Genomic DNA, 26,517 nt, shown 5'->3' on the forward strand with positions numbered 1-26,517 from the left:
GGCATGCCATAAAGTGAACCCACATGTTGACCTGTTTAAGTGCAGGCAGGTAGGGGGCCGTCTGCCTGCTGCCACATTTTGCTCCCCCTCATTGACTCTCGCCGTGTGGTCCTCCTAATACACAGATCAGTTTCAAGGTGTGTGTGTGTGTGTGTGTGTGTGTGTGTGTGTGTGTTTGTGTGTGTGTGTGTGTGTGTCAGGTAAAGGAGGACCCTGCACTGCTCTCATGAGTGCTTCAGAGCACACCAAGGCCCCTGACCTGTAATCAGATCTTTGGATCTTTTGAAATATATAATCCCACCCCTGCACACACACATACTCACATACACATAGACACAACAAATAATTTAAGATACTAATAACTTCTTTAAAAGTTCCTTTGGTACAGTACTGTTCATCCCCACTGTGCACTACATATATCTTCAAATATATGTGCACAGTTACAATGTTTTTAATGTAACTGTAGTTTGCGCACATTTAGGTTACCTGTAGATTCTGTTGGTTATGTTACTAGATCAAGCATTGTATGTTTTCTATGTTTATTCTGTATTTTTATTGGAATTATTTATTGGAAATTATGTTGACATCTGCACTGAGAAGTCTTTGTTAATGCCCTGTTTTTGCCATAGATACGAGGTGGGAAGCTGATGATCACCAACACGCGGAAAAGTGACGCAGGGAAGTATGTTTGTGTGGGGACCAACATGATGGGCGAGCGGGAGAGCGAGATCGCCGAGCTCACTGTGCTGGGTATGTAAAGCTCTGAGAAGTTACAATATAGTTTTGTAAAGGGATTGTCAGCCCTGTAACACATGCCCCAAATACTAGTCTTCTTGTCCATCATGTCTTGCATGTGTATGATGCTGCATGTTCCAGAAGGTCTGCATTCTTTGAAGCTTTAAATGTAAAGAAAGCAAGGAATGTGAAAACGCGAAAAACTTTTCTGAGCAGAGTTTAGTCCTGAGTAATCACTGACAGAGTGTGATCTCGCTAAATTCTGCAATAAACATATATATAAGCTCAACATCATAACAATAGAAGAACCCTTTTTGGTGCTACATAGAACCATTTTCAAAAAGGATCTATATAGAACCATATACAACTCACCCTCTATCAACCTGAAGAACCATTTCACCATGAAGAGAACCATGTAAGCATGAAATAGAACCATTGCCTTTACTAAAGAACACTCTTTTTTAAGTGTGCACTTAATGTTTCTGTAGTGTTAAAAATAAGGTTCCGCTTATGGACTCAACTTCTTATGTTTCGGTAGTGACTTGACAGTATTTTTAGAATGCACACACACATTTTCTTAGCCACTTATCCTTCTGGGTATTTTTAGAATAATGATTTTCATTTACAAATTAAAGTCAGGATGAATCAAAATCTTCCAACTTCATTTTGAAAGAAATCAAAAAGATCCTAAAAGAAAAAAAAAACTTTGAAAATAAAGTAAGTATTATTTTCACAAGTTGAAATGGAGGGTTTGGGACAGACACCTCCCATTAGGAAGTACCATGTAAATGATAATGATTTTGTATATATTTGACTCCTTACTGTTAAATGAAAGCCTGAGGTTTAAGTAGATCATAACATCCTCCTTGTAAATATCTAAGGTCTGAATACTTCATTCTTTTTTAAATATTTTTTTTTAACTAAGGGACCACAGCTTGAACTAATTCAGTAGAATTCTCCATTTACACAAATTAATGTACTTGACCTGTTTGGTCTGAAAGTAACATACATAAATACATGCACATCACTGCTCTCAACAAAATATAATACGCATGACAATATGTACATCAGCAAACATGAAAACTCTCACTTACTCTTTTTCTATCTAGTGCTCTTTCTGTGACTGTCTCTCTCTCTCTCTCTCTCACTCTCTCACTCTCTCACTTGCTCTCTCTCTTTATCACTGTCATAGACGAGCACAAGTCATCAGCTGTTTGTTTATATGCGGGGGAGTGTAAGAAATGGTCCAGATGTTGTGAGTTTGCTTTCCTGTCTCCATGACAAGCAAAGGATGTCACTGACCCTCTTAAAGACACACACACACCATGCTGACACATTTGTGCACACACACACACACACACACACACAGTTGAAAAATGTTCCTTTTTTGTATCTTATAATACATTTTTGAATTTCAATTTTGGAAACTTCTGTTTTTTTCCACTTTTTCCACATTTTCCTTGACTTTCCATTTCCTCATTCAAGTCGATTGTTTTATATCTAATCTTATCAGAAATATCTCCTGAAAAATGAATTACTTGTACTTTAAAAAATAACTTGTACTGGAAACTAAATAAATGAAGTGTTATATCTGACTTTGGCACTGTACTACAGATAAATCATTCATTTTACTCTCTTCCACTGACTTTTCTATATGAGTCATGTGTTAAACAGTCCAGGTATCAGACTGTGGCTATGTTGTTTCTGCCAAAGAAAATCTGATTCATGCAATTATGCATAATTTTCTCTTATTGTTATTGTCGCATTGTGATGTTACACTCAGAAATATTGTTAGATGTTTTTCTTCAGTTGAGTGTCTACCATCCCACTCAAATGTCTGAATGTGTGTGTGTGGTGTGTGTGTGTGTGTGTGTGTGTGTGTACAGAGAGACCCAGTTTTGTGCGCAGGCCGAGCAGTCAGTCAGTGCTGGTGGATCAGAGCGTGGAGTTCAGATGTGAAGCTCAGGGAGACCCCTGTCCCCACTGTCCGCTGGAGAAAAGAGGACGGAGAGCTGCCCAAGGGCAGGTACGAATCCATCTGTGTGTCTAATTTCAAACAGACGTGAGATCTGGATATGGTTGCTTGCATTTGTGGAGTCAAAATAAAGTCATGCATTTACAGTCCTTGCATTACTGAAGTCCATATTGACTCTTTTCGAACTGCTATGTGTTTTCAGGTTTGAGATTCGGGAGGATCACACTCTGAAGCTGAAGCGGCTGAGCTCAGCAGATGCGGGCTCTTACACCTGCCTGGCTGAGAACATGATGGGGAAAGCCGAGGCCACAGCCGCCCTCACCGTCCACGGTGAGAGACTTTTAATCCTCTACACAACTTACTTTCGACACTTTTTTAAGAAACTGCATCATATACGGTAGTACAGCAGACAACATAGAGTAGCTAGTAATACATCAACCACTTATAAACAATGTCAGAAACACAGTCTGAAATGTTTTGAAGCATAATGCGAAGTTTCCACTAGGGGTGGACAGGGACATGTACTCCCTGGGGGGATTAAATTGTAATAGCTATTTAATAAACTATTTCCAGCTTTTGGGAGTATGATAAAATGTAACAATCTAATCTTATCTCAAAAATTCTGACCTAAATATGCAATAATTGTATTGACTAATCAATCATAGTTAGCCAATAACCTCCCAAGTGACATACGTTCTATGAAAAAGTTTGAATGTCTCAGTCAAATTACATTTTTGTTGATTGTCTAAATGAAAAAAGTTAACGTATCCTCTGCAGGGTAGAAACTTAAATATTGCATTTTTCTGGAATTATTAGTGTACAATTTCTATTTATTTGAGTTTAACATAATGGGAAAAAAATAAAACATTTAATATAAAATATGTCGTAATTTTTGCACAGTCCACATTTTATGTTTAATTTTTCCCCAATATGTTAAATTAAGTTAAACAGTAATTGTGCATTAAAATGTGCAGAAGTGTGCTCTCTGTAGAAGATGTGTCTACTTATGTTTGCTTAGAAAATCAATAAAACGTAATTTGACCAGGGCGCCCAAACTTTTCCATATGACTGTAATAGGATAAATGAACTGCTTAGAAAAGTCCAGCCAAGGTCAGTTATTTCAACTGGGTTTTCTAGAGAAAAGTTATGGGGATTGATGCTTTCATGTTGCTCTGAGATGAACCAAGTATTTTAGAATATATATTACATACATATTACATACAGTACATATTATTTACCTCAGTAAAACAATATTTTTGTTATGTTTTTTTGGAAGCCCACCCCCACACTCAGAAATTACACCCCCTCCACTTTCCCTGTTTAAAGTTAGAGGTTTTGGGGGAATTAGGAAAACATGGGAGGTCTACGCTGCCCACTCCAAAAAATAAATAAATAAATAAATAAAAAGTATTATATCTTGGTTTGATTGATAAATAGGAACCTGCAACTGTTCAGCAGATCAGTGGGCTACACTCATGGTTACACACCAACTTTGTAGTGTCCCTACATCATTTTTTTGCAGTGATATATTAGTGTTTCATATGGCCACTGCACTGTCTGACACTCAATACACCCCTTTCAGTCACATTAATGCAAAGTGTTAAAGATGAACAGGAAGACACTTGTTAAACTCTCCACCCTGACCTCATAGCTTGGATGGTAACTCTGCTCTGTCAGCTTTAAGGGCTAGATAAGACCATAAGCCTGGTTTGCATAGTCACACTGGAGCAGGAAGTGAAGAGTAAGCCCCTTATCAGTGACACAAGCGGACAGGAGGAGGTTCAGTTTGTCTGTTTTACTCAGCTAAAGCCCATAGGGCCGCTCTCCCATGACAAGAAGTGACACGATTCTAATGACAACAGACTGGGAAGAAGAAAGGGAAACAGGGCTGACAGAAGGATCCAGAGAGAACAGAGAAATAAACACCAAGAGTCAAAATCAGTTGGTTCTAACAATTGGCTGTTGTGACTGATAGCTTCTGACTATCAAACGTGATTTGTATCTTCATTTCTCAATAGTAGCAAACCCAAAATGCATGTGCAATTTACATTGAGAAGTAAAGTCATTCAGAGTTGTTTGATATTAAATGGTGGAGTTAGAGATACTTACTGAGTCTGATTTCTTTACATTGGCGGTGATGGCAAACATGTTGAATAATGCAAATAGAACCAATTTATTTACTAGCCAAAATGATCAGTGAACCAGTCTTCTGAGTTTTTGTATGTAAAGTTGAAATGTTGGTAACATAATGCTAAATCCAACAAGGACACACATTGTCATTAATGCAAAGCCACAAAAGCGATTTGACTGCTAAAAAACTCACTTGTGGTGAAAATTTTCAGCTTGCTAAATGTGAGTGAGTGAGTTACAACCCAGGTCCATGAGGTTCTTCATATCTAAAAATGTTCTCTGTGGGGGATACTTTGCCTAACAACACCCTACATGTATCTTTCCTTTATATTAACCGCTTAAAATTTTATTACACATTAAGCCTTATTATTCAGTAAATACAGAGACTTCATTGCAGACTGGTCAAGCTATTCTTGGGCTATAGAAGTGTGAAATACAACTTTGGGCCTGCCAGTGGGCTCTGGCCATGTAAGGGCTTAAACATTTAATCACCACTGTTTTGAAAAAATCTTAAGTTTCTCTACACTGTTAGAAATAAAGGTTCTGTGCAGGTGCATTTTTCATTCATCAAGGTACAAACAACCTGTAAATGTTCCCTCAAAGGTACAACAGTGGTTTTAAGTCCAATTGTATACTTTAAATAAGTTTTATTTCCAGGTGAAAAGAACATATTTGTACCTTTTCATAACCTAAATTTTTAAAACAGAACAACAAAATAAAAAGCCCGGAGCCGAGACGGGGTGTGTGGAGTCAATACAACTTAGAAAATATCATTTCAATGGATTATGGTACAATAATGTTCCCTGACTGAAGGGACTGAGATGTACCCTTGACGGTACTAGTGACACGAGGGGCACTGCCCCACTGACAGTTTACTACCTTTTTTCCTGAGAATGTAGAACAACACTATTCACATCAGACCACTCTGTACGACTTTATTTACATCTTAACAATTGAATTATGCAGAAGTGTTGAAGTGTTCTTTTCGTTTACATTTACAGCTTTTGGCAGATGCATTTTTTCCCACATATTTCCTCAAATTTGAAATCCAACAGCAATAATGAAAAGCCCATTATTGTGCACAGAAAAAATCCAATACGTAAATGACTTTAAGTTATAATGCTCATTTTGCACCAGTTAGAGGTAGAACATAACAGCTCTTGTCACTGAAACCTTCTTTTCATGGTTTCGTAACTATTGAAGCATACTTTATTACATCAGGATGCACAGCACCACTTCTGACTGCTGCGTGCTCAACAGTAAATTATGACAAAGAAATATTGCTTTTCTGCCATTGCTGTGGCAGACCACTGTAAACATTTAGCTCAGCCGAGTGTGAGTATTTCACACTCAAATCAGCCAAGTCCTCAGCGAACAAAGTCAGCATTGTGCATTGACGCCCCTGAGCAATTTCTTTTTTCCTGCTCAGCTCTGGTTACGAGGGTCCGCTACAAGCACAATCAGTGAGTTATTGTTTTACGTCTATGTTAAGCTGTCTTCGACGCTGGCTCTGCACTTATAAACACGTCAGCTCCGATACCTTGTCCGCTTAGTATAGCACCTTGTAATTGAATGTGCCTTTGGCGCAAGATGCAGTTCCAAGAAACCGAGAGAGAATGATACGTATCATAGATTATTTTAGAGCGGGGTTTGTGCAGAGGGCAAAAGAAATGCTTTGTTTGAGCAGATATCCTTTGTTTGGAGTGGCTATAAAGTTACACATACACATAGATAAATGGTTCGGAATAAAAATCAGCCGTGGAAAGATAATGCAGGGTTACAAACGAGGCCTCCCTCCTGTGGTAATTTAGTCATTAGTGTTGATTTATTTGCGGAAAGCGCTAGAATGCGGTGGAAGTCCCGGGAGTGGCCTTGCTAATGGGCCATGCACTGGGAGCGGAGAGGGTGCTGGAAGCCTTGCCAAAAGAGAGGTGGAGAGAATGGCACCGATTTAGACGGAGCACGCCAAGGCCACTCTTTATCCAGCTGTTCACAAATTCATCAACGCCCTCTCAAGTTCAGCGTCCTTAAAAGTGAACATGTTTTGATTTATCTGATAAATGCTGGGGTTATGAGAGTGTTGTGTGATGTGAAATATACTCTACAATGATCCAGAGGAATGATTACACTGCTGTTTGGTTTGTTTTTTAGATCCAAATCTAGAAAATTGTCCCCTATCTGTCATCTGCATTATAACATTTGAAGCCAACCTTGTTGAATTGAGTCCAGATGCATTAAAGGGGAATTCTGTATAATCCATTTATGCAGAGTCACTCAAAGTGGTTTGATGTTAAATTGGGCATCGTAGAGAAACTTACAGACTCGGATTTCTTTACAGTGGTGGTGATAGTAGCCAGAGGTCACAATGTCTACAATGCACATATATAGCCTTTGTATTTACTATTCAAAATGACCAGTGAACCTACAGGTGTCGTCTGAGTTTATATGCGTAGTGTTGATGATGAAACAGTAATAAATCTGGAAAAAAAAAAGTTCCCTTAACGTCAAAACATAATTGCAAACCTATCAGAACACAGTGTCTCAGGCATCAGGCAGCATATTCACAACCATTTTGTACAGTCATGTGCAAAAGCTTGGGTGCCCCTTGTCAAAGTACTTGTTTTTCCTATATGTTAAACTCAGCAAATAAATAGGAATTGTGCTCTAAAAATTGTAGAAAAATGTCACATTTACATGAGTTGCCTGTGGTGTAAACTTATTATAGCTTAGAAAGTCAACAAAACATATAATTTGACTACAGGGTGTTCAGACTTTTCCATCTGACTGTATAATAGCTATCTGTGAGGTACCTTTAAGAAGCATTAATAGCCTCAGGCTAGTTCCAAACACCACTGCTGTGAAGAGTTCTGATTCTGTAAATTTCTCTAGAATGGTGCATTTTACATCAAACCACTCTGAATAACAGTGTTTACATCCAACTTAATTAATTATGCAGATTTTTGACAAATTCCCCTTTAAGACATGACATTCCCCTTGCAGGCCATTAACTGTAGCAGGAAAGAAACAAAGGCAAGAAAATAAACAGATGAGATGTTTTCTGTATGTTCATTGTACATCTTGACCAATTTTATGTAAGTAATATGTCTGTAAGTGATGGAAAGTGAAGTGTAAGTGTATAGGTGTGTATGTTCACATGCCATGAATTGTTTTTGCTTCACAGATGCATCATTATATTGTTTATTTTAATAATACTGCTCATTTCAGTCACTTTTGGCATCATGTCTTTTATTATACTTTATTTACTCATCTGTCATGTTTTGTTTTTCTTTTTTTCTGTTCTTATCTTTTTCCTCTTTCAGTTGTGTCTGGTAAGTCGCAATGTCATCCGTCACCCTTTTCACTGCACTGACAGCAACAGGAAGTTGTCAGAAGCACCATCCATCCACCTTTCATCCCTCCACCAATCGGCACGCTTGTCTCGGTTGTCATCAGCAACTGGGACAGCGCCGTACGCTCGGGGTAAAACTAATGCTTGTTCCGAGCGCTCAAGGTAATGTTGAAAATTGCCTCGTTTTATTGCTTAGCGCTTCACGTCTTGCTAAATTTTCATCGCTGGTCTTTGGACAAATCACGAGCGTATGAGAATTGACAGGCCCAGAGATTGCTTTCAGTGTTAAAACGTGGCTGCTGGCTGTAAAGAGAACCGGTGGGCAGTAGAGGATGTGGTGATATTGGCTGTGGGGGATGTACCTGCTGTCACTTCTTATTAGCATCTATATCCCTATCAAAAATAGAGTGGGCTTTTCGCACCCTTATCGCTCTTAAGGCGTGGTGTCTCGTCAAAAGCGGCACCCGTTTGACATTGGTGCTCCCACTCCGAGACGAATTCTGTCATTAAGATGCATGAAAAGCCGGCGTCCCGCGCCCAGCCAGCGCTATTAAGCAGTGTCAGCCTGGGACAGATGGCCCAAATTTATCCCCTATTTCAATGGAAATGTTATCGCTCTATGCCCTTGCCCATGCAAATGAAGCAACTGTGGGGGTCACACCAGTTTTCAGTTCATTTACATTTGTTTTCATACCCCCCAGATACATCCCTCTGCTTTTAAGAGGTAGAAGGACTTAACTTTAATCAGCCTCTATATCAGAAACATCAGGCTACATAGTTATGAATGTGAAGAGTGAAGCACTTATATTCCTATGCACTCTTATAAGAATGGTGCTAAAAAGGGTTCTTTGGAGTGATGCCATGGAAGAACCTCTTTTGGTTCCCTAAAGAACCTTTTATTGATTATTTAAAGCAAGATATGAATGTGAAAAAGCTTTTGGCCAACACCCCACCTGCCTACTATAACTTCAAAGTAAATTGCATTGTTTTTACTATGTTATTATTACTGTTATTACTAAATAATAAGCCTTAGGCTGTATTAAGCCTGGTAATTAAAAAGTTAAAGGACCTACACATAATAAAATGGTTCTATACCAATTCAAGACTTTTCCTGGAACTGTATGTCCAAGCCAAGAACACTTTACAAGACTATATAATAGCAGTGAAGGCTAATAGTTTCAGTGCATTGTACTCCTTTTATACCAGCAATTAACATACATACTCTTTTTTCCACACTCTCGCAGTGCCTCCAGTGTTTGCAGTGCGGCCGAGGAATCAGGTAGTCGGCATGGGACGCACTGTGACCTTTCAGTGCGAGGCTACTGGCAGCCCACAACCAGCCATCTTCTGGCAGAGAGAGGGCAGTCAGGTAAGAGAGAAAGAGAGAGAGAATTAGCAGTATCCACAGCATAGATACATTTCTATATTATCATCATCAGAACATGTTATCTGTTTTCCATTCATTAAGAAGCATGGTTGCCAAGTAAAACTGCTATAGATCTGTGTTTTTCCCCCCTAACATCTTTATTTTCCAATGATTTATCATGGCTTGATAATAGGCTCAGCGCACCCCCCTGTCGTGAAGCAGATTTATGGAGTAGACAGAGTTACAGCCCCAGCTGTGCTTATTAAACACACCTCCAGTGCACACAGAAACAGCCCTCAGAATCACACACTCTGTTTGAGAAGGCCAGGCTGAGCTGAAGTGCTCTAGGTTGAGGAGGTGATATTGAGGAGCTTCCTCTGTCATCTTATCTAGAGAATGAGTTTAGCTGTCTGCCTCCTGTTGGCCTTTCATTCTTTTTCAGTAGTAAAGCTCAATTTTAGCTTTGCCTGAGGGCTCAGTCAAAAGCTTCAGTTTATAGTTTGGTGAAAATCAGCCGAGACACATTTAGTCTCTGAACTTTGGTTTGTTAGCCACTTTATCGACATAGCTAATGGAATGATAGCATATATCCACCAATGTAGTGCTGTGCAGACTGCATGCCTAAATCATCACATGCTTGTCTCAAGCTGTCTCAAACTGCATTGAGCTTTTAAGTAATTTTAAATAGACTTGCTTATGTGGTTTCTGGCACTGTATGACATTCTGTTATAAAAATGGACAAAATATGAGCAAAATTCAGGCTACATGACAGCTGCTACTTCTGTCTTTAGTCATACAATATACATAAACAGATCCTAATATGTCATATAGGATCAGAAACCACTTAAGTAAGTGCTTCATTTAACTTGGCAAGGTTAGACATGCAGTTTGTGCAATGCTGACGGGTGATATATATGCTTTCTTTACTTGTTGGCTACATTAGCCTTGTAGCTCTAGTGCATATTTTGAAGAAGCACATTTTGGACACATGTCCTGGCAGGTCAACTATGAATAGTATAAATTTGATTTAGCTAGTTCCAACCATAACTTCAGCGCATAACTTCAGGAGAGATCTCTGAGAGTTTGGGCTTGAATTCCGGGCAGCTTCTGCTTTCAGCTAAGAGGGCCAGACCTCCCCTTGAGAAACAAGAGATGGGACAGAGAGATAGGATTGAGGATATAGGGAGGTGATGAGATTTGAAAATATCATCACAGTAAGTGGAAGGTAGAGGTGGAAATTTGTAGGAGGTTGGGTTAGAAGGAAGAGGAGCTTGAGGCGTGTTCCTCCTCCAAGCCTGCAGTAATTTCAAAACTCAGTTTGTTGCTTCTTTTAAGTACCATTTTCGCCTCAGCCTCACTGTTGTTCCTTCTTTTTCTTCTCCCCTGTGCAGAACCTGCTGTTTTCCTCTCAGCCGCCGCAGCCCTCCAGCCGCTTCTCTGTCTCTCAGACGGGTGATTTGACCATCACAGGTGTGGAGAGGGGGGATGCCGGATATTACAGCTGCCAGGCCCTCAACATCGCAGGCAGCGTGATCACCAAAGCCCTGCTGGAGGTCACAGACAGTAAGAAACATGCTTTTATACACACTGAGGTAGTGCCAGAAGAAATGACAAAAAATATGAAATCCCCAAACTTAAAGCTTTTCATATGTGTCATGATATTTAGTTTTTTTCTGAAGTTTGTTAAGTTGGAACAGACAAAATGCACCATTAAAACAGAAGTGCCATATTTAAAAAATATGGTAGCACTTTATGACACATAGACTGTGTAGACCTGATAATAGGCTTGGCTTTTTTGTGCATGGACCACTGACCATCATATCTGTATGAGCTTGTTGGGAATCCCGTTCCAAATCCATGGACATTAAAATGGAGTTGGCCACCGCTTTGTGGTTGTAACAGCCTGCACTCTTCTAGGAAGGCTTTCCACTAGATTTTGGAGTGTGCCTGTGAGAATTTATGCCCATTCAGTCTAAAAAATTAATGTTGGACAAATTAATAATACGCACTTGATGTTCTGAATGTGTGTGCATGCTTGCTAGGAAGCTATGTTAGTGCATCCAACAACAAAGGCAGCATGGAGCTTCTTTTATACAGTTATAGAAAACACATTAGCACACAGAAAGCTCCGGTTCTGCATGCTAATCTTCATAATACTCACAATATGCTCTTATTATTATGATGCGATGTATCGTGGTATCATATTGTCATATTGTCCACCCTTACATACAGGTGTACTCAGCACATCTAAAGTGCAGTATGACTGAATAATGAGAGAGAAACAGCAAGAGAGAGAGTAATAACAGTTATTTGAGCATTTTAGAGAGGCACTCCTGCTCTCAGGCCTCCCTCTCTCACTGCATGTTCTGATCATAATTACAGGTCACTGCCATGATGTTCAGTAATTACAACAGCAAGGCCAGAACTGTGGGTATGTGCCTGTATATGGGGCATACTCATGTGGTGGTTCACCTCAGTGAAAAAAAAACATTGGACTCAACTGAAATGTGCCATAGAGGCACATTTCTGATCAGCATCAGTAGAAACAAGGCTAATGTATTCAACAGGGTAGTGCGCAGTAACAGAGACGTAACCACTAATGCTAATAGCAATACTGCACTACGTTAAAAACAAACTGAGATTCCAGCTACTTGTTCAGTGTGCGTATTCTACAGTGTTTGCACAGTGGATTGAGGCAGGTTAAAGGTTGGTTTGATAGCACAGTTTAAACTGAGGGGCACCTCAGTGGTGGGTTTTTAAGTGTAAGGCTCCTGTGGTGTTTTTATAAAGTGAGTGTATGTATGTGAGAGAATGTGCTGTGCTGTGTTGTATATACATTTGAAAAGAGATTGACGTTAGAATTCTAGTGGTATTAATTGTGTTTCTTTCATTTGGCATCGCTCAGCTACTGCTGCTGAGTGATTAGAAAATTGCTTCCAGTTGAAAAAATTGGCTTCCATCGCTGTTCCTGTCTCTGTCTCAGACGCACACACATAGTCGCTCAATCTTTCAAAGCATAATCAGTAGGTAGTCTTACCTCTCTCACCCTTTCACTGTGAACACATTTTTTCTCTAAATTTTCTCTGTTGAATCTAGGTTGAAGGTTATGAATGATTTATTTTAAATCTCTCCTTCACTTTCTCTCTCTCCTTTTACCTCTTTCTCCTTCTCTCTATCTGTCTCACTCTGTCTCTCTCCTTCATTCCCTTTCCTGTATTACTCTCTTGCGCCCTCTTTCTCTCTCCTTCTCTCATTCTCTGGCTCTACCTGTTTCTCTTTCTCCCTTTACTTATCTACTTCTTTACTATCCTTCTTTTCATCCTGCTTCCTCTTTCTTCCACTTTCTCTCTCTCTCCTTGTCTCTGTTCCTTTCTCTCTCCTTCACTCCCTTTCCTGTATCTTTTTCTCACTCTCACTTCTTCTCCCTATCTCTCTCTCCTTCTCTTTCTCCTTATCCTGCTTACTGTCTTCCTACCTCCCTCTCTCTCTTTTCTTTCTTTCTTTCTTTCTTTCTTTCTTTCTTTCTTTCGTTCTTTCTTTCGTTCTCTCCCTCTCTCTCCCTCTCAGTCATTTCAGACAGGCCCCCACCTGTGGTTCGTCAGGGTCCAACCAATCAGACAGTGGCTGTTGATGGGACAGTAGTTCTGGGTTGCCAGGCAACAGGCACCCCCACCCCCACCATCCTGTGGAGAAAGGACGGAGCGCTGGTGTCCACTCATGACTCTCGGCTCAAACAGCTGGACTCGGGAGCTCTGCAGATACGCTATGCCAAGGTACAGCATAGAGACGTCCATTCATGTTTCATTTGTTTAAAACTGGCAGGGCAAAACAAAAACTGTAAGGAGTAGATTTAAGCTTAGAAAAATGTTATTACATAGTCACATTCAACTTTGAGCAGCCCTGCCCAAATTACATTTAAAAAATAGAATAAAACACATCCTCTACAGAAAACATACTTAAATGTGCCATAGTTTTTGCAGAGTGCTGTTATGCACAATGCCATTTTGCACAGCACCATAACATTTGCACAGGCGTATTAAACATATGTTCAATGTGTTAAATTTAGCTAATAAACATTAACTATGTCTTAAATTTGTTCTCTGTAGAGGACATGTCAACTTATTTTCAGGTAGAAAAGCAAAAAACATGACCAAGGGCACACATGCCTTTGGCATATGACTGTAGGTACTTGCATACTTGTCAGGAAAAAACAAAAAAACCTTGGATCTCCATTTTTTTATTTTTTCATTTTTTAGCAGAATTTAAAAATACCAGCTGCTCTTTACCTCATGTCAACTTTTCATGATGAGTGGACAAATAGAAATGCTTCAAATTTATTTGAAAAGAAATCTGGTTCCATTAACTTCCATTCAAAGTTTTTTCTTCTCCTGCAAAGTTACCTTCTCAGAGATATGAGGCTTTGTCCAAACAGTGACGCTATATAAAATACATAAAGACCATATTATTTTCACATAGAGTTACTTACATTTATCATCACTGCTGGCCTTGTGTTTTTGTATCTCCATTGTTATTATGTTTTATTTTCTTGCCTAATTTGAATTTACTAGCTGCTGTTTAGACTCGCTTATAATTTCATTACGAACCAACCAGTATAACAGGTCAAAAATGACTTGGAATAAAATAATAATTGTGCACAATTGGGACACAATATTATTACATGTAGGTATATATATGTAACTTATATGACTCCATGTCCTGACATTGTATAAAAGCAAACCTGTGTATTTGTGTGTATGTGTCTCATTATATGCTATAGTAATTATTTTCACACTGAAAGTCCAGTGTTCAGTATCTGTCAATCAAACTTCTGTTTTTGAACTGGTATGGATGAAGACTAACACACACACTCTCACTCACTCATCAAGTTCATGAAGCGAATCACACGCGTGGCGAGAGGGGAGGGGTTGTGGTGCCATTGTCGTTTCACACAGATGGGTGTCTGCTCTTCCACTATGTCTAGGTCAAAGGTCATTTCAACATAAGCTGTCAGAGTGTGTCTTTAAATCACTCAACGAGAGAGACAAAGAGAATCTGTTTAACCTCAGGCATTTTACCATTACATTTATTCAACAGGACACAGGACCACAGCTAGAAATGGATGTAAAGCCTTTATCTACTATGACCATTTTCAGTGCATGTGACTGTGATCCCTGTACAGATTTCACTGGAATGTTTTCCGTTCTGTCTGCTCCGTGGCTCCCCTGATGTGTCTGTCATCACTTTTAAAGAGGCTCTTGTAGGACATGGACAAAGTCTCTAATTAGCTAGAACTGAAATCTTTTCCATTTGACTGGAAACTCTCTTTCCCCTTAATTTCCCCCTGGTGTGTGTGAGAGAGGTGTGTGTGATGACAGCAGGGGTACAACGAGGACAGTCAAGTGTCAGGAAAGGGTGTTGATGCGTGGAGAGTGAAAATGAGGAAGCAAGGCCTCAGTTACTGCTAGAAACTGAATTAGGATGTGTCTGGTCATTTGCTTTATTCGCAAAAGTCTGGTGAAATGAGTGCTCCTGATTTAGAATTAAGTACTATTGGTATCAAATACATCTCTGACCTACTGAGTCAATTTATGGTTCTTGAGAAAATTATTCAGTGTAACATGACTCATCAGCATTCATTTCACAAGGTATTTGCATATAAAGCAAATGGCCAGACATGTTCTAATTCAGTTTCGAGAAATTCATTCATTCACACACATTCTCACACACACACACACACACACACACACACACACACACACACACACTACACACACATACACACATACACATATATGTGGCACGGTGGCGCAGTGGGTAGCGCTGTCGCCTAACAGCAAAAAGGGCCTGGGTTCGATTCCCGACCGGGGTCCTTTCTGTGTGGAGTTTGCATGTTCTCCCCGTGTCTGCGTGGGTTTCCTCCCACGGTCCAAAGACATGCAGTCAGGCCAATTGGACATGCCGAATTGCCCCTAGGTGTGAATGTGTGTGTGATTGTATATGTCTGTCCGCCCTGCGATGGACTGCCGACCTGTCCAGGGTGTATCCTGCCTTCCGCCCAATGACAGCTGGGATAGGCTCCAGCACCCCACCGCGACCCAGAAGGATAAGCGGTTTAGATGATGTATGTATATATGTATATATACATGATGATGGAGAGGCCTAGATGGCCTTGATTTGGGATCAAAATGCTGAGCGGGTTCATTATTGGATGGCAGCAGCCATGGGAACCTTACTAAAGTGACGTGTATTTGGATCTAAAACATGAGTAAGCAAGGTTGGAAATTGTGGTCAAACGTGCACATTTAGCGAGTGTGATGTTTGTGCAACAGAGGAAAAATACAAATGCAGCTGTTCCTCAGGTGACTGAGAACATCAGTGCAGGTCATGTTCAGACTCCCAGCAAGAATAGTCTGTCCACAACTACATAGAGAGGGATATTAAAGCAGGGTTGCAGTGCAGGGTTGTGAGTTCAGTGGTGCAAAAACCATCAGCACTGGTCTACAGAGATGTGAAAAAAGTGATATGGTCAAACAAGTCAGCATATTCTGCACAAGTGGGCAAGTGCATGTGCAGCCAACACCAAGAGAACAGTGCAGGCCTGAATGCTTGTACTCATACAGTGAGGGGAGAGGGGAGTCTGATGGCTCTGTTAGGCCATGAGGGGTATGGTTCAGGTCCACGTGTCCCTTAAGCCGGGATGGCCGAGTCTGTGCTAGTTGGCTCTAGTCTGCAGATTTTTGGGTCAGTCGGAGTCGGAAGTTGGAGAGAGAATCTAGGAGTCTGTGGGATTTTGGCCTCCCGATCGCGTTTCAGACCAGTCAGAGTATATCAAACGTTCGATTTTTTCAACCGGACGTGTGAAGCAATGCTTTTTAATGAGCTGAGTTTAAGGCACGAGTACAATTGAGTTTATGTACGTTTAAAACTCTAAAAACATTTTAAATCCATGAGCCTCACTTAGACATGTTTACCTGCTGCTTCTTTACTGTGTCAGCAGAAACAGCAGAGGAAACAGCAGCAGTAGTGAGCCACTCCACTTGTTTATTTGGGTCTCCTAGTAACGGAAGAATGTGTGAGTTTGCGTGAGTTCAGGGAGTTCTGTTCAGTTCAGCAACAAAAAGTTGAGTAGTATGTGATCTATAATCATTTAGTGTGTGATCCCCAATATTTCAGTTGCCCAAAAAAATCTGAGCAAAAACCAGGAGGATAGTGTGAGATTGCCAGCCTTTTTATAATCTTTAAAAGATGTGTAGTGTACCCAAGGCTTTAAAACGGAAAGGTCACTGCAAATCAATACAATGTAGTTCTTGATTCTTTATTCTATGATGAAATATTTTACTCTTGATGGGAGTGGTCTCTTCCAGGATGACTGTGCCCCCATCCATAGGCCACTGTGGTTTTGAAGAGTATGAAAATGATGTAAATCATATGCTGTGGCCGTCACTGTCAGCAGATCTCAACCCAGTTGAACACTTAAGGGAGATTTTGTACCAACATGTTAGACAGCACTCTCCATTACCATCATCGAAACACCAACAGAGGAAAAATATTTTGGAAGAATGGTGTTGATTCTTCTAGTTCCAGAGACTTGTAGAATCTATGCCAAGGTGGATTGAAGCTATTCTGGTGGCTTGTTGTGGTCCAACATTTTACTGAGAATGTTGTTTTTTGTTTGCCATCTATATAGTCCAAATATATAGAAAAAAATATAGTGTGACAGGAAAATGAGTGTATATTATTATAATTGTGTATAGCTGATTCAAGCATTCCATCAAATCATAACAAATCATTCCAGTTGAGTTTTTCAATACATTACATTTGTACTACATAATGATTAAAATGTAATTACATATTTACGCTTACAGGTCAATTATATAGTTACATAAAGAGTTTTGTTTGCATTCAGTAATCTTCAGATTCATGACAATTTTCTCTCTTTGTCACAGCTTGGAGACACAGGCATGTACACGTGCATAGCGTCGACCCCGAGTGGAGAGGCGTCATGGAAGGCTTATCTGGAAGTGCAAGGTACTGACGCCTGCTGTGTCTGCGGGCCTGGCAGGAATAGGAGATGTAGGGCTGAAGGGAAATGAGAGTGAAATTAAAGCTGAATGTCTCAGTAATTGCTTGTCTCCTTCCTTCATGTGTGTTTAACATCATAAAGAGAGTGTGAATGAGTGAGAGAGGAAAGAGAAAGTTGAAGAGAGAGGAATTTTTTTTCTTTTTTTCTTTTCTTTAACTTCTCCATCTTGTCTCAGAGTTTGGTGTCGCAGTCCAGCCTGGCCGACCCACTGACCCCAACCTGATCCCCAGTGCCCCCTCCAAACCCGAGGTGACGGACGTCACTCGCACCTCAGTGTCTCTCTCCTGGAAGCCTGACCTCAACTCTGGAGCCACACCTACTTCTTACATCATTGAGGCCTTCAGGTACCTAATAATGAAGCAGTATAAAAATAGAATAAAAATATTGAGGTCTCTAATAACCATGTGATCACAAGTAAATATGTGATGTCACGTGAACATTATGTAATCACATGTGAATGTAATGCCCCAAAATGTGACCATGTTTTTTTTCACATGATCATGTTTTTCAGCACATTTTTAATGTGATTACATTTTTTTTCAAGTGATCACACATTTTTTGAATGATCACATTTTTTCAACATGAGACTGCAAGTTTTTCCATGTGATCGCACGATTTACATGTGTGATAACCATGAGTGTTTATTCATATGTTAAATCCATGGCTTTTTTTCTGGAATGCAGTGGAAAAGATGGCTTTTTTCCAAAAAAACTACACAAGAGAGTAACTTTTCAACAAATTCAAGTCAGAATAAAATATCTCCTATTCAACTCATAAACACAAATGTTATATCAACTGAAAGTTTAGAATCTGCATTTCAAGGTTCGAGGTTCTTTCTTGTTTTTTGCTTGTTCTAAGAATTAGTCCTTCAGTCTCACAGTGAAATAAGTCATATTACCTGTATTATTCTAAGTTAAGCTCTGTAGGAGGTGGTGTTGTTTGTGTTGCTGTGCTGGTAGTGTTTGGTCAGTGTTAAGTGTGTGATGGTTTCCTGCAGTCATGCGTCGGGCAGCAGCTGGCAGACGCTGGCAGAGCATGTGAGGACAGAGAGCTACGTGCTGAAGGGCCTGAAGCCCAGCGCTGTCTATCTGTTCCTAGTGAGAGCTGCTAATGCATACGGCCTGAGTGACCCCAGCCCCATCAGCGACGCCGTCAGAACACAGGGTGAGTTCACCCAGTCCAGGAAAGACAGAAAGCTATATATATGCAAATATGCACTTGCTGACCACTTTTAATAGACACAATACCTTGTTGGAACACCTTGTAGGTGGACAGTTAGGGACTGCAAGGAAAGAAAGCCGTCTGCTGTTTGCCTTCAGATGTATACAATAAATTGGAGGCGCTGCACATTACAGGCTGTACATCATAACCTGCCGTGTTACCGCCATATTCGGTTATACTTGACTTTATATCACTGTTCCAAATAATTTAAATGAATGAAATGCAGTTTTACAGGCACTTCCCCACAACAGACTACAAAGTCTTTCAATAGTGATTCAAAAAGTTTTGAATGCAACCAGCAGATGGTGCAGGTGTATGCTTACATTCCCCATATCTTATCTTTTTCTGTGGGGTGGGGGGCGGGGTGAGTGCCTGTAAATTGTGCAGCAACAGATGGGTTACAGTCAATAAGTGCACACCTATAAAATGCACCTATATTGTAGCACTGTGCCATAAATTGTCTATGTGTGTGTACAAGACAATCGCTGTTGCTGGAACAAAACCTTGTATCTCCAAAATGATAACTTTACAGGAGAAAGAAAAAACCTATTTTACTTTTAATGTAAGTCAATGGAACCAGACTTTTGGGTAATTTCTTTGGACCATTTATCATGAAATTTACATACAAGGGCAACAGGCATTATGTCAAAAACCCAAAAAACGGAGATATAAGGTTTTGTCCCAACAACAGCGCAATGCTTCCTTTTATCCCTGAGCTGAACTGAAACAGCACTAATAGATCCCTTCCATAGATATTTAGAGTCTGCTTAATCAAACTCTCTTTTATGTGGAAACAAATATTGTATTTAAAATGTGTTTATGCAGACATTCCTCCAACCAGTCAGGGAGTGGAACATGGTCAGATCCAGAGGGAGCTGGGGGATGTTGTTATCCACCTCCACAATCCCACCATCCTCTCCTCCTCCTCCATTCGAGTGCAGTGGACCGTGAGTACCCACACTTCCCTCTGTTCAGTCGCCCACTGACAGGAGTACTAGCAGGCTAGGCCCCATAGCCTTTCTCAGGATTTTTCTTAAAGGGAATTCCTCCAATTGTTCAATCATGCTGCATAATTCAGTGGTTGAGATGTAAACAAAGTCATTCAGAGTGTTTTGATGTGAAGTTTTTCATTGTAGAGAAATTTACTGAATCAGATTTTCTTTACATTGGTGGTAATAGGAACCCGGGGTCACAATGTCTACAAATAAAACCATGTTATTTGCTATCCAAAATGACCAGTGAACCTTTACACGTCTTCTGAGATTTTATATGTAACGTTGATAATGGTAAAATAGTGGTAAATCTGAAAAAATACATTTTTGCTGGGAACTAATGTCCTCTACAACGCAAAATACCACTCTGTCATGAATAGATTTTAAAAAGTACCTTTAAAATCCTCTCAAAACTATCATAAAATAATAACTTTCTGTGAGGTAGCTTTTAGAAGCATTAAATATTTCAGACGTCTGGTTCCTATCATCACCATTCTGAAAAAATCTTCTCTAGAAGTTTCTCTAGAATGGCAACATTTCACATCAAACCACTCTGGATTACTTTGTTTACATCTTAACACTTTAACTATAATTGATTATAATTGAACAGTCCTTATTTGCACTCATTTAGGCTATGAAGAGGCCTCCTCATACAAGCAGGTAATGTGTTTATAAAATGCTCAATGTGGCGTCATGGAAATTCTCTCATTTCCAACATATAAATTCACGAGTACAGTGTTTCATATCTGCATTTTGGACCCTTCTCACTTTTTGAGGGCTTAATGAGTTGCAGCTGAAACGACAGCAGTTTTATTGGTTCGGATCAAGAGAGCATTAAGCACTTTACAAGCATACACTGTTCTCTCTGCATTGGAACCATATGGACGTGATCCCACTCTTATGTTTACACAACAGCTCCAGGGCTACTGAATCATATAAAAAAAACTTAAATCAACATGGTAAATATGAGAATCACTGTTTTCTTGGTCTTTAAGTGTTATTGTTACAATTCACATCTTTATGAGTTTGTATATTTGAAGTGGTAAGTCCTTTAGTATTGCAAATGTTTTTAAAGGTTTCCCCTTAACGCAGCTGTTCTGATTTGCTCAGTATTATGCATCACATGTTACTGTAATATGTGATACTCCTAAAACCACAAAATACCACAAAGTACCACAGTGGAAGTAGACAGTTCCTGTTTGGATACTTTATAGCTGACATGTGGTGTGCCTCTTTAGCTGAAGTCTGTTGATTTCCTGCAAGACTGACTTGACAGTGGGCAAGTGCTTGCTATGGCTAATGCTAAGCAGAAGCAGTGGGAGAGGAAGCTTTGGGCCATGCTCTTATGTTTTGCAGTTGGCCTGGAAATGGACAGAAGTGGCTATTTGCCAATCCACTTTGTCAGATAGATTAGCATGTGACATAACCTGTAATGACACCAAAAGTTATAGCATCTGACATCATAATTAACATTGGGTGTGTTTACCTGCACTTAATAAAACATAATCAGAATCAGATTTCTGCAGTTATCTGATTATTCAAATGGTCATGTAAACAGCTTACTCTGATTTCTTAAATCAGAGTAAGGTCTAGAAATCCGACTAAGAAATCCGATGAAGAGAGCTGGATTTTAGCTCAGTTAGATTTCTCAGTGCATGTATTACAGATTTCTTTCGGTTTCTCTCTCTGCACATGTGCAAAAGCAGGCCGCAGAAATAAGAGAGCAGGATTTAACAGAGCACCCACGAGACGGCAACAAAACACTTTTAGAGTGACGCTGAAACCAACTACATGCTTGACGAAATGAAGGATATAAATATTCGTCATCCTCTAGATGATATATGTTCACATTTTCAGGTAAAGTGGTGCAATGTTAAAAAAAAAGCTTTACGTAAAAGAAGTTTTACGGCATGTTTACGCCACATCTTATTCTGGGAGTTTATTGGCTGGTTGCAAAGCAAAAATCTGATTACTGCCTGACTCATGTAAACTTGGAGTGTCCCATTATCTGAATATCCAAGTGCATGTAAACACATTGATCATATTACTGACAAAATCTGATTTTCTGCAGTTATCAGATTGTTAAATGCATGTAAACACACTCAATGGTACATGACACTGTTTTATTACTGAAAAAAACCTGTCATGACCAGGCCTACTTGTATGTGCCTTTTATTTAGCATTTTCAGCAGTTGGTCATGGTTACTGTAACTAGCTAGTCTAATGTAGCTCCTGTTTTACTTACCGATCACTGCTCTTTAATGTTCTCTTGCCTGTAGGTAGAGCAGCAGTCGCAGTATATCCAGGGCTATAAAGTGATGTACCGAGTGTCCTCTGAGACGGGTCAGACCCGGAGCGATTGGGCTGTATTTGAGGTACAGTCACCAGGAGAGCACACAGCACTGATCACACAGCTCCGCAAGGGCACCACCTACGACTTCAAAGTGAGGCCCTTTTTCAACGAGTTCCAGGGCACGGACAGCGATATCAAAGTGGGCAAATCGTTAGAAGAAGGTGAGGGGTAACCATCTGTCTAACAGCATTACTGTCTATCTATCCCACTTTTATTTGTCGACATTTCTCTCTCCGTCTCTTTCTCTCTTGTTCTCTTTCTTCAAAGGGCTCAAATTTTTCTCACTTTTTTGAGATGCAAGAGTTTGATGTAAACGTCCAAAACGTATCGTTCTCTCTTCAGCCCATACGGTTCACATATGCAAAAACTTTACCTTAATCATCCTATCATCCTCCCGCCTACAGCAGTTTAGCTCTAGGCATTCTCATTGAAGTTATAATGGGTGTTTGAAACAATCTTGTTTTGGGGCACAAAAGCAAGGCAGCCAATCAGAACAGAGCTCATTTACATATGTCAATCTTAAAAACACAGTAACGAAAGCATCTAGTTTGATTCTAAGAGATAAAGAGGGTTGGTAATGGTCAACCACAAAAATGTCATCACTGGACCTCAGGGCAAAAAAATATAGGATATGGGCCTTTTAACACTTACCACCACCTTCTGTTAAGCGCCTAATATAAGCATTAAGTTACACTGGATTCCTTTCGTGTGTGCTTCAGTATGTATATTTGTCTGAGCAATTCAGGCATACAGCAAAATGTGCTGCTGTTGAATTGTGGTCTTTCAGCCAGAGAGCAGACTGAGCTGTAGTGGTTTGAAATAGCTCTCTGAAAGCCAAACAGCAGATGGGAACCCTAACGTAATGAATGTAACGCTCACACAAATGCCATACTAATTGTTCATTGGGTGTGGCTGTCTGTGACTCTGCAAATCCACAAGGATCTGGTTTACTCCCGGAGTTCACTTGGAGTGTGTGTTTGTGTTTGCATGTGTGTTTGCGCGCGCGTGTGTGTGTGTGTGTGAGAGAAAGCGGGAAATAACTGTGAAAAAAGGCTAAGAGTAAAGAATTACAAAACAGCTGGGTTTGCTCTTAGGCATTTAATTGCTCATAAGGGGCTGGTGTTTTCTGGATTTAAGCTCAGTCATACATTCACACTGTAATTGAGTGGCTGAATTACTTCAGTGGTGCTGTGAGTCATCTCTGTTTGAAACAGTGATGGTTTATGCATGTGTACTCATGCTTTACCGCTTTCTAAGCTTTGTATTACGCTGTATGTATCATACAAATACATACACACAATGCTAATGCACACAATGTGTATTCACTGCTCACATCTTTGAGGATAAATAATGTAAACTTCACAAATCTTCAGTATTTATAATGTACTTGTATATATTTTCACAGTCATACGTTTGAACAGCCCTTGTCAAATGACATGTTTTTGAAAGGTAACACATCCTCCACAGGGAACATAAATACATCATTTTCTGTGCAGTTTAACACACTGCAACCGTAACAGTAACAACAGTAATTGCATATTAAAATGTACAGAAGTGTGTTCTGTAGAGGATGTGTATTTATTTTCACCTTTTTCAACAAATGGAAAGAACAAAGATCATTGTTGCACTACATAAAAAGTAGATTACTACAGGTGCGTAAAACAAAAAATCTGAATATAAATAAAGTAGAAGGAGTGTTGCTCACACACAGTTGAAAAGGCTGACTAGTCTAGCAAAAATATACATTTATTCTATTAGATACAGTACAAAAAAACAGATGCAAACATAGTTTCTTGCTATCATCATTGCTCATGGAGCAAATGTCTCAACCTGCTTCTTTTTGAAGACCCAGACAAATTGCCCTCACCTGTGCAGGTTATGCTAGGGCCTTCTTAAAGTGACAGTACGCCAGCAAGAGGATAAACTCAGTTGCAAAAACAAAAAACAAATACACGAACATCAGAAACCATCCAAATATAATACATTCGCATGAAATCCTCATTCATACCATTAATGAACAGAGATAAAAGTTCACAAATCCAAAAGGCCTCCCTCTGTCATAACCTTTTGTCTCACTTAGAACACTCTTTCTACTCCACTTTTTTCAGCAAAACATGTAATGTGACCGGGTGTGACGCACACACTTAAACCTATTTGTTTGCTAGTGTTTAAGAGTCATACTGTGTTTTCTCAGCCCCCAGTGCAGCCCCCAGGGGAGTGACCGTAACAGAGAGTGGAGACAACGGCACAGCCATCCTGCTGTCCTGGCAGGCTCCTCCAGAGGACGAGCAGAATGGAGTGGTCCAGGAGTACAGGGTGAGGACAAAGAATGAGAGAACAACAGAGAGAGAGAGAGAGAGAGAGAGAGAGAGAGAGAGAGAATGAGAGAGAATGATGAGGATGAGAAAATGCTGACAGTCACTTAGTCACTCTGTCTTACTCAGCGTCGCCTGAAGGCCAAAGAGAGACTGAGCTGAGAAAGTGGAGCAGATGAGGAAAGTCTCTGGAGAAAATCATTGTAGAATGCTGCCACCTAGTGGACAATATGGAGGCATTTCGCAGTCTTAGTGGTCTCTGTATTGACAATTCATTTAAAACAACATTAAACTGTTGCAGGATCTTGGAACGTGATGTATACAGAATGCATTCTGTGCAATAACTTACTGAATGCATGATTTAAATAAGCCATTTTTAAGGTTTTTTTCTTCATCATTTTGTCTCCATGTAGGCCAGTTATGCCACTCTATATTTCCTATCAGTGTCTGCTATCTCTTTGTGTTCTTAATATATAATTATAAATAATAGCTTAATTTCTTCCATTTGTGCCTCATTCCTTATCCTTTTATGCCCTCTACACCCATTTGGTGCTTCATGCAGCTCACTCTGCCTGCTGAGCCTATATGATATTCTGTTCAGGTCCTTCCTTTTTAATGGGATCCCAGTGTGCTGTCATTTAAAATGTGGATTAGAGTTGGGAGGGAAAGGGGGGAAAAAGAAAGTTTAAAGTGAAGTCGCTGTTAATTTTCCAGGTAAATGTTTTTCTGGTGATGGAAGTGGCGGTTGTGAGTAATTTCATGCTTGTTAAATCTGGCAAGAGTGTGCGATTCTTTTCATAATCGCTTCCCCTGTTCACTCTCAGCGTTTCTTACCCCACCGCATCTCAAAAAAACAGCAGAGGATTCTGGATCGGCTCTTAGGCCCATGTTACACTCTGTCTCCGGGAGCCAGCGGGGACGGATGAAGCTTGTTAACGTTTCCAGGAAAATAATAATCCGGCCAAAACATGGTTAGACTGTGAATGTATGGGTTGCTTTGCATTGAGCTCACGACGTGTATTTTTTTTTTCTCTGACCCTCTGGACTGGGTTAGCCAGAGCAGTATCACTTTCAGCCCAGCGTTAGAGCTCCTTGCTCAGGCTGTAATTTCATTAAAGTAACTCTTGCTGATCCAGGCTATAGTTTTTACATGGTTATGTAGGGCGCGCTCAGAGGGTAGCGGTAGTCTGTTATGGCTCCAGAGCAAAGGAAGCAGTTCAGGGTTGACTGCACACACAGAAACTCAATTTCTTGTGAGGAAAAAGCAAAAGCTTTCTCAGAGTTTCCATTGCACTGGATTTGAGGTGGCTGAATCAGTTTAGGTGAACGCTATAGGAGCTTCTGGGTTATGAACTTCATAACACTGTCAAAAATGACATGATAGAGTTTGTCTCAAGTGCACAGATCGTATTTCGTCTGAGGAAAACCCTCAATATTGCATTCTAAGATGCTGAATAGTAGGGCTGCACGGTTTGGACATAAAATATGATGTTCAGTATGAATATGAGAAGTAAATTATTGTTAAAGTAGTAAGCCTCTGAAAAGTACCACTCGCTACTGTGCAAACCAAAAATAATAAACTAATAAATACTCATAGCTACTTACTTCATAACTTTAAGCACATTTTTGGGGTTGAGGCTAAAAACAGTTAGCATTCATTGAACAACTATTTCTTCTAAAGGCTACAAAAGGTATAACAGGTAAGTATATCATGATAAAATATTACTGCAGGCTAGTAGTTCAGGATTGAATGGTTTTTGAGCTGTGCATGTGTAAGTGATGCACATACGGGGGAGCAGATTTGAAGACCAGTGCAAGGAAGCACTTGTTGGACCTCTAATGCTATGTTCCCGCCAATCTAGTATTAATTGATGTAATTTAATACATTGTGTCATCACAGCCTTTAATCATGTGTTTATCGCAGAAACTCATATCACAATAACAAAAAAAAAACTTATATAGCTGTGTCATTACATAGATTTTGGAATACTGTCATTC

At 39.9% G+C, this 26,517-nt stretch overlaps 1 protein-coding gene across 1 annotated transcript in view; it reads left to right on the plus strand.

The window, feature by feature from the left end:
* The window catches only part of robo1 (roundabout, axon guidance receptor, homolog 1 (Drosophila)), a 329,382-nt gene that overhangs the window by 267,625 nt on the left and 35,240 nt on the right, over positions 1-26,517 (plus strand). The window contains 14 exon segments of the mRNA XM_036564441.1: positions 630-750; positions 2,622-2,707; positions 2,709-2,761; positions 2,913-3,040; positions 8,161-8,169; positions 9,434-9,558; positions 10,947-11,118; positions 13,123-13,328; positions 17,502-17,583; positions 17,814-17,982; positions 18,636-18,802; positions 19,685-19,806; positions 22,131-22,365; positions 24,399-24,520. Of these exon segments, the coding sequence (XP_036420334.1) occupies positions 630-750; positions 2,622-2,707; positions 2,709-2,761; positions 2,913-3,040; positions 8,161-8,169; positions 9,434-9,558; positions 10,947-11,118; positions 13,123-13,328; positions 17,502-17,583; positions 17,814-17,982; positions 18,636-18,802; positions 19,685-19,806; positions 22,131-22,365; positions 24,399-24,520 (1,797 nt within the window).

This window comes from Colossoma macropomum, unplaced genomic scaffold (genome assembly GCF_904425465.1).
Source record: "Colossoma macropomum unplaced genomic scaffold, Colossoma_macropomum, whole genome shotgun sequence".
Lineage (NCBI taxonomy): Eukaryota > Metazoa > Chordata > Actinopteri > Characiformes > Serrasalmidae > Colossoma > Colossoma macropomum.